The sequence below is a fragment of the Ambystoma mexicanum genome, chromosome 7p (assembly GCF_040938575.1).
Source record: "Ambystoma mexicanum isolate Mex_15411 chromosome 7p, UKY_AmexF1_1, whole genome shotgun sequence".
In the NCBI taxonomy this organism is placed as follows: domain Eukaryota; kingdom Metazoa; phylum Chordata; class Amphibia; order Caudata; family Ambystomatidae; genus Ambystoma; species Ambystoma mexicanum.
In genome coordinates, this window is record NC_090939.1 from 143,296,265 (window position 1) to 143,310,479 (window position 14,215).

The 14,215-nt window shown below is 47.5% G+C and overlaps 1 protein-coding gene across 1 annotated transcript in view; it reads left to right on the plus strand.

The window, feature by feature from the left end:
- The first annotated feature begins 3,177 nt into the window (after positions 1-3,177).
- TMEM39A (transmembrane protein 39A) overlaps positions 3,178-14,215 on the plus strand; it is a 632,890-nt gene continuing 621,852 nt past the window's right edge. Inside the window, exon 1 of the mRNA XM_069635929.1 lies at positions 3,178-3,572. Within this exon, the coding sequence (XP_069492030.1) occupies positions 3,534-3,572 (39 nt within the window). The 5' untranslated portion in view covers positions 3,178-3,533. The remainder of the gene's footprint in view (positions 3,573-14,215) is intronic.

Below are 14,215 nucleotides of genomic sequence, written 5' to 3' on the forward strand. Positions count from 1 at the left end.
AAGGACGTCACCTGGCAGTGGGGGCCACTGGAGCAAGCGGCCTTCGATGACATCAAGGGCGCCCTCACTGCAGAGGACACTATGGCATTCTTTGACTCTGCACTGCAGACGGAGATCATCGTGGATGCCAGCCCCTATGGCCTCGGAGCGGTCCTCACTCAAGTGGGTGCTGACCAAGAAGTCTGCACGATAATGTATGCCAGCAAGGTGCTTTCGGAGACTGAGCAGCGCTATTCACAAATTGGGCGGGAGGCGCTGGCTGTGCTGTGCGGCTGCAGACATTTTCGACTGTATATCCTCGGGAGGCCGGTGGCGGTGGTCACAGACCATAAGCCCCTGTTTCCCATTCTGGCGGGATCATCCTCCAAACCCCCTGTGAGGATAGAACGATGGATGCTGGCACTCCTAGAATATGGTGTGTCGCTGGTTTACCGCCCGGGCAGCAACAACGTGGCGGACTATCTGTCCAGGCACCCGAGGGGGGGTGATCAGCCATCCACATGCGCAGAGGAGGCAGATGAGCACATACGGCTGGTGGTTGACGCGGCCAGGCCCAATTCAGTGCCGGTAGAAGAACTGTAACGGGCCTCGCTGGCGGATGAGTGTTTCGGGATACTGAAGGTAGCCATGGGACAGTGGGCCTGGAAGACGGTGATGGAGTCTTTGGCCCGGAGAACACACAAGGCCACTCCCACTCAAAGGCAAAGGTGGCCCTGGAACAACTCTGGCGGGTCCGAGAGGAACTGGCATTTTCAGATTCGGGATTGCTGCTAAGAGGGGACAGAATAGTGATCCCGCAAGCCAAGGTGGAACAGATCATCGCACTGGCACACCAAGGACACCAAGGTGCAACAAAAACAAAGGCCCGGCTCCGGCAGAAGGTGTGGTTCCCCGAGCTAGAAAGGAGAGTGGAGGAATTTGTGTCCTCCTGTGTGTGGTGCCAGGCAGCCTCACCGGCACAGCGTGAGCCAACCATTGAGACCATGCCCAGATGAACAAGATCATGGGAGGTGGTCCATGCAGACGTTGGGTCCACGACCAGGGGCACCCACTTCCTGGTGGTTGTCGATGAGTGGTCCCGGTACCCGGAGGTAGAATTTTTGGAACCTGTGGCGTTCGAGGGAGTGGTGGTGGCGCTGGAGAAAATCTTTGCCACCCATGGACTACCCAAGATACTATGCGCCGACAATGGAGCCCCATTCCAGGGCGAGAGTTTCGCTAACCTCATGAAAGAGTATGGCATCCACCACAGGAAGGTCACTCCACTGTGGCCCTGAGCAAACGGAGAAGCGGGCGGATAATGCGCACACTGAACAAGGTCTTCCGGATCGCACAAGGAAAAGGCGAGTGCCTACAAAGGGCACTATATGTGTTTCTGGAAGGGTACAGGGCCACCCCACATTCTTCCACAGGGGTAGCGCCAGCGAAGGCATTGTTCCAGCGGTGCCCAAAGGATGTCATACCGGAGGTGAGGGAACGTGAACCTGCCGTCATCAACAATGAGCAGGTGGAAGAGAAGAGAAGGGCACGGACAGAGATGGAGAATGCCCGGAGGGGCTTAAGATCCCTGAGAATTGCCCGGGCGATGAAGTTCTGGTGAGAAACCGTCACCCTCAAGGCAAGCTATCCCTCACCTATGAACCGGCTCTGTTGGACGTTGTGGCGGTCAAGGGGTCCATGGTGACCGCGTCTGATGGAACGGCATCTGTCACCAAGAATCCAGGTTCTTTAAGAGACTGGGTGAGTCAAGAGCTGAGACCATGGCGGACGTGGGCCTGGAGGAGGTGCCAGACGAAGGAGGGGGACCCTCAGTCTGAGTGGAGTCCCCGACCCATGAGGTGCATGGCGAAGGAACACCAATCAGAGAGACAGGCAGGAGGTACCCTCTGAGGACAGGGCGAGGGAAACTTGCCCGTCTTACGGACTATGTCATGGACTAAATGATGGTTGTCTTGTTGTGAAGATCCCGGAGCCTGTGCAGTATGGTGCCACCCGGGGACCCAGGGTAGGTATCATTAAAGGTGCTTCCGGGGATATGTTGATGTTGTGCATGCATGCCAACATTCGGTCGCACCTGGGAGGGAAATTTCATCAGGGAAATCTGGAGACCAACATTTCCCTATAGCAATACATTGGGGCTACATTTATTTTAGGGGGTCGACCGTGAAAAATAGCTATACTTTTCACAGAAAAATTGGGATTCTCCCGCCTAAATCGGGAGGGTTGGCATGTATGGTTGTGTGCTGTGATATTTGAATAGTTAGGTTCTCCTTTTCAGTTGTTTGTTGTTATGGAAAAGGAGGAGTGTGGTGCTGGCCTTTTAAGGGCACGCACGCGACGGAGTGACGTCTCACTCCGTCGCGTGCCTGTATAAATAAACGGGCATTTCCCGGCGGCCTCAGAGCCACCAGGGAGCCTGCACTACCAACACTGTGTCTGAGTTTGTGTTCGGGGAGTGTGGGGCTCACGGGGCATTGGTCATACGTGGACCGCTAACAGCTGGCATGTATGGTCACCTGCCATAGAACAATTTCACTCACCTGCCAAGCCCATCAGCTTCCCATACATTTAACTGGACTCTCCCATGCCAAAAGTTTGAGTGGTGTGTACATCCCTTGACAGAGCCATGCATTATGTACAGTAGGGTATGTTTTCTGAGGTTTGCATAGCTCTCAACTCACAAGCTTTTGGCGGGTGTCACCCGCATTGCAATCAGCTGACTCATCAGTCAAGCAACCTTTGCGCCCAATGACTTCAATGGGATCTCACCCGCAAAAAAGAAAAATAGGGTGTTTTCACCCGCCGTGGCTATACAAAAGGTTGCGAGTCATGGGTTTGTGTAATGCAAAATAGTATAACTATAATAATAAGCTCAACCTTTTGATCCGATAAAGGTGCCCTCTAAAACTTACTTGGACAACATAAACTAAAAAGGTGCACGCACCTCATGTGCCTTTGGCATCCATCGCATCTTAACCGTTCCATATCAAACCTAGACGCTTTGACTCAAAATTCCAAATTACTACCACTCAATAAACGTGGCCCGCCTCCAAAGGCAGGCGAGCTGTGGTCGGTGGCGCTGGTGGATCTGTTTCGCCTCCTCCAAGATGGCCGCCATCTCGCACACGTGCGGCCATGCTGGACGTGGCAAAAGGCTTGGGAGAATGTCGCGTGCGGATGACGCTATCAGTTCGCACTGCCACGTCTCTCCCGGGCAGCTGCAGCAGAGGTAGAATTTAACCAGAGACCCAGGCTGTTCCTGCAGAGGGGAGGGGGATCTCCTACATCTGGGCTGCAGCATCCCCCCCAATGAGCCTTCCACGCGCCCTCCTGCAATCCATAGCCGCCCCCTGCGACAGGAACCAGAAGCAGCAGCTGTCAGTGCAACTTTTCCCCACCATGCAGTAGTTGCACGTTCTCTTTGGTTCGCTGTCCCCCTTGGGGTGTGGGTACATGCATACTCTGACCCCGTCTCGACCTCCTGCTGGTTTGCTATTTTTGCCCATTGTGTGCTGTGAAGGCTCCTCCATCTGATGACTGTCCAGCTGCTCCCCCCTTCTGCACTTCCATGTGTGAGTATTTCCCATTTACAGTCTGCTATTCCCCCTCACCGGAGAAAGTGTTGTTTGAACTGTACATATGTCATCTGCTTATGCACCTGGCGCAGATTATTTCAGAATTTGTGTTCCAAGAAACATGTTGAAGAAAACCCCTCGTTGATTATTTTAATTGAATAATGTATGCATTGTCACACCGTGTGTTGGCGATGTGTTTGTAGAAGTGACACATGTTCTTAAATAGCTGTAGAAGAGACGTTTGGCGATCATGGGAAGAATAACACAGCCCTGCACCGGACATGTGGCTGCACGTTTTTGTTAAGGGGAACTTTTCGCTAAGAAGCTGACAGCAACAGTATAATTAGCAATTGATTTCGTGTTGCTGGGCCCGCCGTGTTTTGTCCATACAACTTCAATTTGCAGTTCGCTGAAGTTTTATTTCGCCATTTGGTTCAGTGGAAATTGGCATTTTAAGGCAGACTCCCAGGCTGCCTTATGCTTATAAATGAGATCTCGGTATTAGAAGATCTTGACTTGGGTGACATGCATTCATCTGGTAACCCTAGCAGAATGCATGTGAGACTGAGACAGTTCTTTGTATGCACGTGGAGAAAGGACAAATATCGCTCAGCACCTGTTTTTTTTAAAATAAATACTACTGATAATTACGCCTTGAGGTACATACAAAGCATTACATTAGGTAAACATTCTTTAAATTTGTATCTCATGCCACACTTCCTATGAACACAATGTCGATAAAATCTTATGCAATCCCAACTGCTAATTAGGTGGTGTGTCAAAAAACAAGTGGTACTTAAAATGCCACAGGTATTTACTGTTCGGACCATACTCATTTCTGGTCCGTTTCCTTTCACACACATTGGTATCGAGTGCTTGCATATACTTTGTTCCATTGGCGTCAACCAATTCTACGAGTGTGCTTAAGGGTGCCCTCTGGCAAGGTGTGGCCTTGCGCTTTCCTTTTCCATTGGCGTCAACCAACCATACGAGTATGCTTAAGGGTGCCTTCTGGCAAGGTGTGGCCTTGTGCTTTCCTTTTCCAAAACATTGGTATCAAGTGCTTACATTTTGTTCCATTGTAGTCGGCCAAGTGTAAAAGTTCCAAAAAAGGGAAGTTAAACGAGAGAGTCGCAAAAGTAGGGCAGCTATCTGGGCACTGTAGAGCTAGGCCAGCAGACTGTGCATGGGTTTTGGATGCACTGCACTGGCAATGCCAGCGGTGTCGTGCTCTGCTAATGCCAACACTTTTTAAGTTGTCCAACTATAGGGTTGATTGAGTAGCTCATCCTGTCCTATTTTCTTGTGGTGCGTTTAATTTAGTTGCGTGTTGGTTCAACAACATCTCGCAAGTCACGACAACAGTGAGACGCTTCGGGGTTCTGCATACAACCTGTAGTTAGTTACCTGTTCGAATCTTGCAGGGCCTAGTCAAACCTTTTAGCCGTCGGTGTATTTGCCAGTAATAACACCCATCGTTCTAGGGGAGGAGTGGGAGGTGTCAGACACGAAGCCCTTTACTTTAAGAGATTATTATTGTTTGTAATGTTCTTGAACCAGCATGGCTACAGACTTTTTCAACATCTGGAACCATGACAGCAGTGTGTGTTTCATCTTTGCTGCTTACCGAACTGCAGCGTGGATACACATTTATTATAAGTACTAGTTGATGGTTAAGTAAGCTTGCTCTGCCTTGTGATATCGCATCAGAAAGCATCTTTATTCGAACTTCCTGTTTTTGGCACTTCTTTCTCAGTTCGTGGCCTTTTTCCGGGTAGGGACACAAGGCCATCTTTTTAATTTCTTTGGAAAGCAAACACTGCACATTTTTGCCCCGGTTCTCCCGCATGCACACTGTTAATTTTGCTTCATGTATATTAACGTGATTTTGGTAAACGCTACATGTCTTAATGTGGCCCATTCGAAACACCTGTCAACTTGTCGAGATGGAAGTTCAGGCTTCGTGCTGGTTCGTGTGATCGTCTGTCATTTCTTTTGTATTTGGAACAGCAGAGACTGGCTCAGCAATCTGTGATTATTTGGGGGGAGGGGTCCCTCAGTCCAGAGGAGGGAGGAAGCACTACTTCAGGTCCTCCACCTCTGCACTGATAGGGACCAGATTTTAGCGCTGTCTGAAACTTTGGTACACCCAGGCAGAGAGAGAGCGAGGTGGTGGTTAGGCATTTTGGACAGCCACTCGCCCTGTAGTTAGTGACATTTTGGATCTTCAATGCGTGAAGAACCCTTGACCTGCTGTTGCCGGAGTATACGGTGGCAACAGCAGGTCAAGGGTTCTTCAAGCACCGAAGATCCAAAATTGCATCCATCATGTATTTTATTCAGGAATGGCACAATGTTTTTTTTTTATTGCGCATACACTGCTGCTGTTCTACTTTTTTAAAAAAATGTACTCTTCCACATCTGCTTATTTTTTTAGTTTAGCTTAAGCGTGTTGGTACCTGTGGGCCTGGAATGCGATTGCACTGTGGGCTTAGTGGTTGTACCTGTATTAGAGCAAAGCTTTTACAGGGATTTAAATAAAACATGAGTTAAGAGTAGCTCCTTGGTGTAGGACACCAGGAAGAGAGCAGGAGCAATTTTTGGAAAATAAGGAGCTTGTGGCGTGTATAAATGATGTGCTACAAATCTTACCACAGGACATTCAAGAAATATCACCTTCTCGTCGCGAATAAAGCTATTGACATAACGTGTGTTCGAGTACATTCTATTGCAGCCCACCTGAAGTAATGTAGAAATGAAGGAAAACGTTCCTGAACAACATAAAAAGGGACTGCATCTGTATTAAGCCGATGAGCAACACCTTACTTGTGGTAATCTAAGTTCCCAAATGGCATATAAAGTGACTTGGCAATTATGTCCTAATATTGCATAATTCAGAAAAAAATGCTATTAGAATTGCTTAATTATTTACCGACAATTTTCATTACTCCTAGTCTTACTCTTCCCTATCCCAGTACTTGCTTCATGGATGCTCCACCTTTTCACCATGCCTTCAGAACTCCTCGTTCCTCTTCCTGTGCCCTTTAAAGGACCCTCACAACCTTCTGCCGACAGACGCAATGTCTGGGAAGGAATAAAGATGTCTTGTGAGAGATGGAATACTGACACCACTGTTGGAAAGGTGTAGTCGCATTTGATCCTCTCTACGGAGACCACCAACCAAATACACAACAGCGCCCCTTAATCCCATTTCTTCTGTGCCAGTTGGATTGCCACCAGAAGATTGTTTTGAGGGAGAGGAGCGTTGGATCAAACTCAGCCATATGTTCAAATGGGACCCCCTGCAAGGCTCCGAGCCGGTAGGTAAATCCTAAGTATAGCTCAACAAACTGACCCAAGGATGGGTTAATGCAAAGTGTTGTAGTAGTCTGCGCTGCAGGCATGACTCCACCCCAGGCCTTCCTGAACGCCCAAATAGCCACCTAGTGAGATCACAAGGAAGAATGTGCCAATCCCATCTAATAAACCATTTTACAGACATCTGGTAAAACGAGGTGTGTTGCATTCAAATGGCAATATCCCATACCGGATAGACCAGATCACAAACACCCAATGTCGGGAACATACTCTCGGGGTAGATGTGTGATGCACCTCTTGCAGTACCTGAGACATGGCCCTCAGGAGCCTGTGTCTCCTCAACCCTCCCTTCAACCTCCAGGCTGCCCATCTGCCACCACAATTGGGTCCTAAGCCCTCTCCCTCGATCATGGGTTATGGGAGAAAACACAAGGGGTTCTTCCACTGTCAACCCCGGGAGCAGTGGAAACCAGGCTTATCTCGGCCAGAAGGGAGCAATACAAATCACTTCCCATCTGCTGCGCCATATTATGGGAACAGTTCTGTCTATTAGTGGAACTGAGGGCAAGCCATAAAGTAAACCCCTGGACCAAGAGGCAGGTGGTTTATCCGACCGCACAAGCTGTCTGCTCCCAGATTCGGGGTAAGAAACAAAGAAGATGTGTGTTGTACACAGTGGCAAATGTCCACCCAGGGAACAATACAAGCATGGACCACCCTCTGGAATGAATCCAGAGACAGAACCCACTCCTGGAAGTGGGAAAAATCCTACTGAGCAGGTCACCACCCCTTTGTCGATACCCCAGATGTGTGCCTCCCTCAAGGACCTGGAGGTAATGTTATTAGTTCATATATATGGGAATTCCAAATGTCCAACACACTGGTTGTTAGAAGCATATAGTTGTGTAGGACCAGTTGTCTTGTGTGTCAAAAGTGGCTTCAGGTGATATAAGTCTCTGTACAGCTCACCAGGGTCTTGTAAGCTTCAAGCAAGAATCTAAGAGTTTGCAGTTATTTCAATTCCATGATTGAATTCGATGCTGGCATAGTCTTAATCGTCCACCACACCACGTATTTTAGGACCAGTGTTAACCAGAGTAGTAGTGGGGTTTAATCAAGGGTATACATTTTTGAAATTCTCAGTCATGGGGGTAAGCCCTTGTGTCGGACACATCCACAAACTTGTTGTTATTTCACTGCTCTAAACCACATCGTTGGGTCTCCAGAGCCGTGGGTGATAACAATGAGGCAGTGATTGACGTTCGTCAGGCAACATCAATGCTGCATTTTTAAGCACTGAAACTATATATTGCACTTGTTTTTCGTCTGAAGTGGGGATTTCGTTCTAGTGCTAAAATTGCCAGTGGAAATGGTATTTTGTATTGAAGAATTTGGTAAGAAGAAAACTTATTCAGGATATTTGCTCATTAAATTCTCACGTATGTGTGAAGTGCACATCCCTTTCTTTTGAAATCTACTTTAATCATCATGGGTTCGGTTGGCTGCTTTGAGTGCTTTTTCCCCCCTGTAGTTCTAGGTTTGTTGGTTTAGGTTGTGCACACGACAGTCATTTAGTTTTTGTTCAGCCCTGAAGTTTGTGCTTCTAGCACAGGGTTGGGAGCTTTTAGGCCTTTGACCAACATAGGCGTCCGGCAGAGTGTACAGTTGTGCCCAAGTTCTTCTGTGGAGTGGAGTGTGACCAGATGGTTCAAAATGTCTTTATTATGTAGTTTACCCCCCTGATGAGACAGGGGACAGCCGCGCATTGGATACTAACCGTAATGGTGGTGGTTGTTTACAAACTGGTTTCTGCACAGAGGTGCCTTGACGCCTTCTACCGTGGCACATAGGAAGATCAGGCGGCATTGCATTTATGAAGGATTGATGCAGCGATTGAGAAGCTGAGCTGCCCGGCCCAAGGGCAGCCTATGGAAGTGGGGTGATAAGAAAACCATCTTCTCAGCAGGTCCCAGAGAGTGGCTGGGATTGATGAATTGTGCTCTTGGAAATAGTTGATGCAGTTCTTGAGAACGAATGAAGACCATGCATTGCGATGTACCTGCACACTCAAGACTTTGTGGATGTTGTGTGGTGTCTGCTTATTTTTGTTTGTATCAAAGGCATTCTGTAGTTTATTTATTCATTAAGTAGACTGGGACTTTCCTTTCACAAGGGCAATTATGTTGACTCTGGACTCAGTAGGCCAATTTCTTTTCTTTTTTTTTTTTTACAATTGCCTTCTTATCTTGACCATCATGTGATCGTGGGCAATTTCCCTTTTGTATTTCTGACACCCTTCCCTTTTGCTACCATTTTTAGATATGCGTGTATCAGAATATATTTTCATTCTCATATTAACAACCATCCTCGACTTGGTTAGGTTAACCCCATCGCCCCCTCTTTCCAGTTTATAACATTTTAACTTTTTGTAGTTCTAGGAGAATACTTAACAGTAGAGGTTTTGTTTGCGGTTTGTCTTTGTAAAGCAATTTAGCTCGGGGGAGGTGGTGGGGGGTGTGTGTGAGTGTGTGAGCTTGGCACCCTTGTTCCTCAAAATAAAGTAGAGATTCTGGATCCTAAACTGTATTTTCGTTGTCAGTGGTGGAGAAAACTGAACCATGAAGGCGTTGTTTGCTTTATGTTGCATATTTCATTTACTTCAGTTTGTTGAGGAGCCGCTGCAAACACAAAGGCAATTCATTGGAGTTTTCCCCTTCTGTCATGGATGGCATTCTGTTAAGAGTGGCACAGGACACCCAGGAAGGGTTAGGGTGGTTGTGCCGAAGTAAGGTGGACAGATAAGTAAACACATAGCTGAAAGTAAAGAGAACAAAGATTAGGCAAGTGTAGCAAGGAAATAAGGTACAACAGAATGGATTCCCTCTTGGGGTGTATGCAGATATAGGAAAAGAGTATTCCACGGACCTTAGGAAAAACTCCAGCCTTCTGCACAGTTTGCTATAATAGAGGCCCATGCTGTTTGCTCATGGCTTGGAACAACAGCTGTGGGTGTCTGTCACGCAGAAACGAGACAAGGGATGGGGCAGAGGTTGCCTGATGGAAACCAACAGACAAGTTCTGTACAAAGGGGTCTACAAACAGTTCAAGAGAAGACACTAACCGACAAATCCAGGAAAAAGGAAATCGATAAGCAAACTAGCAGAAGGAAATGAAGGGAAAGCCGTATAACAGGACTGGATAGGGATAAAGAACAGAGGGTTGAAAACAAGGAAGAAAAGCAAGGGAGCAGCAGTCGGGTAACAGGAGGACTGCAATAACTGAAAGTAAATAATGTAGGTAAACTGTTGTGGATAGCAGAGGATGGTAGGGTACAAGGTTGAGAGCTAAGAGGAGCAGGAAAGCAATGAGCAAGCCCAAAGGAGCAGGGCTGTAAGGAAGGGAGCCCACAGGGAAAGGGCTTAGGGCAGCGGAGTGAAGCAGACTGCACGGCAAGGAGCCCAGAAGATCCGGGCAGCAAGGAGTGAGCCCAGGGGAGCAGGGCCGCTGACTGTAGAAGGCTGCAGAGGACTGTAGAGGGCTGCTAGGCTGAGAACCCAGCGGGCAAAGGCTGTAGGTAGCAAGCAGTGGAGCGTGATCGGCTGCAAGGTAGGAAGCCCCGAGGACAAGGGCTGTTGGCAGCGGAGAGAAGCAGGCTGCGCGGCAAGGAGCCAGAAGGACCGGGCAGCAAGGAGTAAACCCAGAGGAGCAGGGCCGATGACTGTAGAGGCTGCTAGACTGGAAGTCCAGCGGACGAAGGCTGTAGGTTGAAGGCAGCGGAGCGTGATCGGCTGCAAGGCAGGAGCCTGGAAGACCAAGGCGGAAGGTAGCAGCAGAGTGAGATCGGCTGCAAGGCAGAAGCCCGGAAGGGCAAAGGCGGAGAGTGGAAAGCAGCAGAGCGTGATCGGGAGTAAGGAGGAACCGCATACAAATATCCGTAGCTCGAAGCAAAAAGGTGCTGGAAGGACTCTTAATGCAAGAGACTGAGCCCCTGCAGGCAGCCGCTTTTATACCGCCCTGCCCAGCACAGAGGCAGGCTAATTGGTCGCACCTGGATCAGCACACCTGCATACAATCTGCCTCCTCCCTCTGTTCCTGAGCTGGTGGAAGCAGAGCTGATCCCTAGGGCTTCTGGGGATTGTAGTTCCGATTATGACAAATAGGAATAGCCAGGAATAGATATAGCCAAGTGCATTGTGGTAAGTGTAGTTTGTTGGGGAAAAATAGAAAAGCACCAAAGTCTCGCAAATGGGAAATAAGGTCCAAGAAGTGAATAGTGGTTGATCCAAGAGTTTTCCGCAGATAAATGAATAACAATTAGTCCATATTGATCGCCAGTGTATGCGCCCATGGCGCAAGCATGACACCTTCAGCCACAACATGCACTCCTGCACGGGAGGCTTCGCTGCAGAAAAAAGAGGAGCCACGTCTTCAGCCATTTCCCTAAAAGCAAGTGTTCTCTGTAGGATCTTCCTTCCGAGGTTGCGTGGTTACGAGTTGAGGGAGCAGAGGCTGAGGCACTTCGGCCATGTTTTGAGACCTGGCGGGTTCATGAAATGTCCCATAGATGAGATTTGGCCTGTAGGTAAGAAAAAGAAAACCGTAGGGTAACCGCTTCAGAGTGTGCTTGCCCACCAAAATTAGTAGTTACCAATGTGCTGCAGAGCTGGTTAATATAGGTCCTACCCTAGACCCAAACGCATATACTGGAAGTATTCACAGCTAGGGCTATGAAAATTAATTTCAACCCATGTGACTTATTATTTGTGTTGGACAGCTAGATCTGAGAAGATAGAGGATCATATTTCAAATATATTATTGCATATTTAACTATGATGATTACTAGTTCAATTTTGTTAAGATGTTACTTTGGATATAACTAAATGTATGATGAGCACAGGCTACTGGTTTACTTTATATCCCATGGCCTGTAGGTAGTTCATAGGTTGGTGGTGTTTGATTTTGTTTGGTTGGTAGGCTGGCTCGTCTCTCATCCTCCTTAATGTTTTATTTGCCCTTTGGTTGGGTGCAGTACAGGTTGGGGTTTGATTTCTGGTTCCTGGGTGTCACTATCTGTGCACAAATGTAGTACATTTGTTTAGAAATAAGGTAGACAGCATTGCAGCAGTCAGCTGAGCTATTCCTAATCGACATAAATAGAATGTTGAGGCAATCTATGAAAGGGTGCTTTCCTTTAAGGTTTTAGTTTTTTACTTGTGTAGGATGTGGGCGTCTGCATCCTAGTTTCATCCACTGTCATTGCAGGCCTGCAGTGTGATATGAACCTCTGGCACAGCTGTGCCGTAAAGCTGAGAATGACGGTATGCCATCATTTTTTCCGGTGTGGGTTAACTATTGCTCCAAGCTTTCTTGCTTTCAGTGCCTTTTGTGGCGTTGAAGGGTGTGGGGTTGGAGGTGATGGTACCAATTGTTTGGTTTGCTGTATGCAGGACCTGATATACATTATAGCTCCTCCTATTGCCATCCCTGCATACAACAAACCCTTTCTCTTATGCAACTCAACCACCAGTTCAGAGAAAGTTGACTTGCGTGGGAGTTTCAGGTGGTTCCCGCTGGAAAGAACGGTCTGAGGGAAGAAAGTGGCAGTGATTCACTAACAATTTGTATCTTCTTTTTAGGTCCTCGAAATGTTAAATGTAAAGTTAGCAAGAGAATGTCAGTTGTGGCCGGAAGGGGTATGGTGTGAGTTGCTTTTAATAGATTGGCCAGATTGCCAGTCACAATCTCCCTCAGACTCATTCTGAAGACCTAGTTTGTGCCTCACCAGAAATGTACTTCCAGATAGCTTTATAAGTCCTGGAAGGTCATGTAGGTGAGTATGAGGTTGCCAGTGCAGCATGCCCCTGATTAGGCAAGTGAGATTCTCAACGCCTTTCATTCGAGTTACCAGTCTAGCAGCTGTATTTTTGACAGCATACAGAAGTAATAGCCGGGAAGGCCTAGACCCAGGTCAGTTGACACATTCCAACTAAGAGCCATCCAGCATTGGCATTGACCACTCTCAGCAGTGGTGGTGAAGGTCTGTGAGGAAGCCAGACGTCTTATTTGGAGCGGATTGCCACAGGATCACCTTAACACCCAATGTGCTATTTTGGTCCAGTATGACTGCAGGACTCTTTGTTTTAGGTTATTGATCTGGTTGAAGGTGGAAGGTGGGATCTTGCTTTGTTGATTATGTCTAGAAATATGTTCTGTTTTGAATTTGTTGAGCATTGGGCATCTCATGGGCACACTGAGCTTTTTATTGCATCTACAGTGCACCCTGGTGTAGGCTTGAATATGATCCATCGTGTTGGCTGCACCCAGGCGAATTCTGCGCCATTCACATAGGCGTGAGCAAGCATGTTTTGCATTCACCTTCCATGCTGCACCGCCTTCAAGGCCTGTTCATGCACACACAAGTGCCTTTGTTCTCAGTCTTTTTCAGTTTGCTGTGAGTTTTATGAAGCGGCATATGGCTAATTTAGTGGCACGTTGGGCATTTGCCAAATCCTGCATAATGCGCTACTTATGGGTTTGGTGAGGAAAAGTGCTGAAAGGAAAGTGGAACAAATTCACCTCACTCCAAAGCATTGTATAAACGAGTTCAGATTGAGAGGACTTGATGTGGCTTTCAATAGGTTTTTTTCTTGTTAGTATAACCTATCCATAAGTTACACATGTCACATTAATATAGGAATAGACTGGATGACTTTCTGTCGAGTTGAGAATGGGCCTCATTACGAGTTTGGCGGTGCGGTGGCAGTAACTGAATTACTGCCACTTCACTGCTTTGCCATACTAAGAGTTTGGCCCTGGGGTGGGGGATTTTTTTCCAGCATCATGCTGTAAGTAAATCCAGCCACTTATCGGCAAAATCTGTGGAATTACCGTAGTGGTAATTCTGCTGAAATCCCCAATTAATGTGGACTAACCGTCACCACCTGTAATTTGGCGGTAAATTAGCCGGCCAATTGGCAGGGTAAATTCGCCGGCCAATTGGCAGGGTAAATTCGCCGGCCAATTGGCAGTAACGGTAATTCCGTTGCCCAGATTTACTGCCCAACTCGTAATGAGGCCCAATGTCTTTATTCAATTGTCAGTAGTGGCTTAGCTCCTTCACACGTCTGTTATCCACTAAAGTCATCATTTTTAAAAATGTATTATAAAGCACATTACTAACTGAATTGCGCGTGAAGAGGCTGGTCACGCCAAACCCCCATACTAGTCAAGTCAACCTTGTTTAAATTCAGATCTATGAGCGGCTTGTTTCTGAGCAGGCGTTCCACTCTGCAAACGACTTCAACAAAAAAAATCACTTTTCA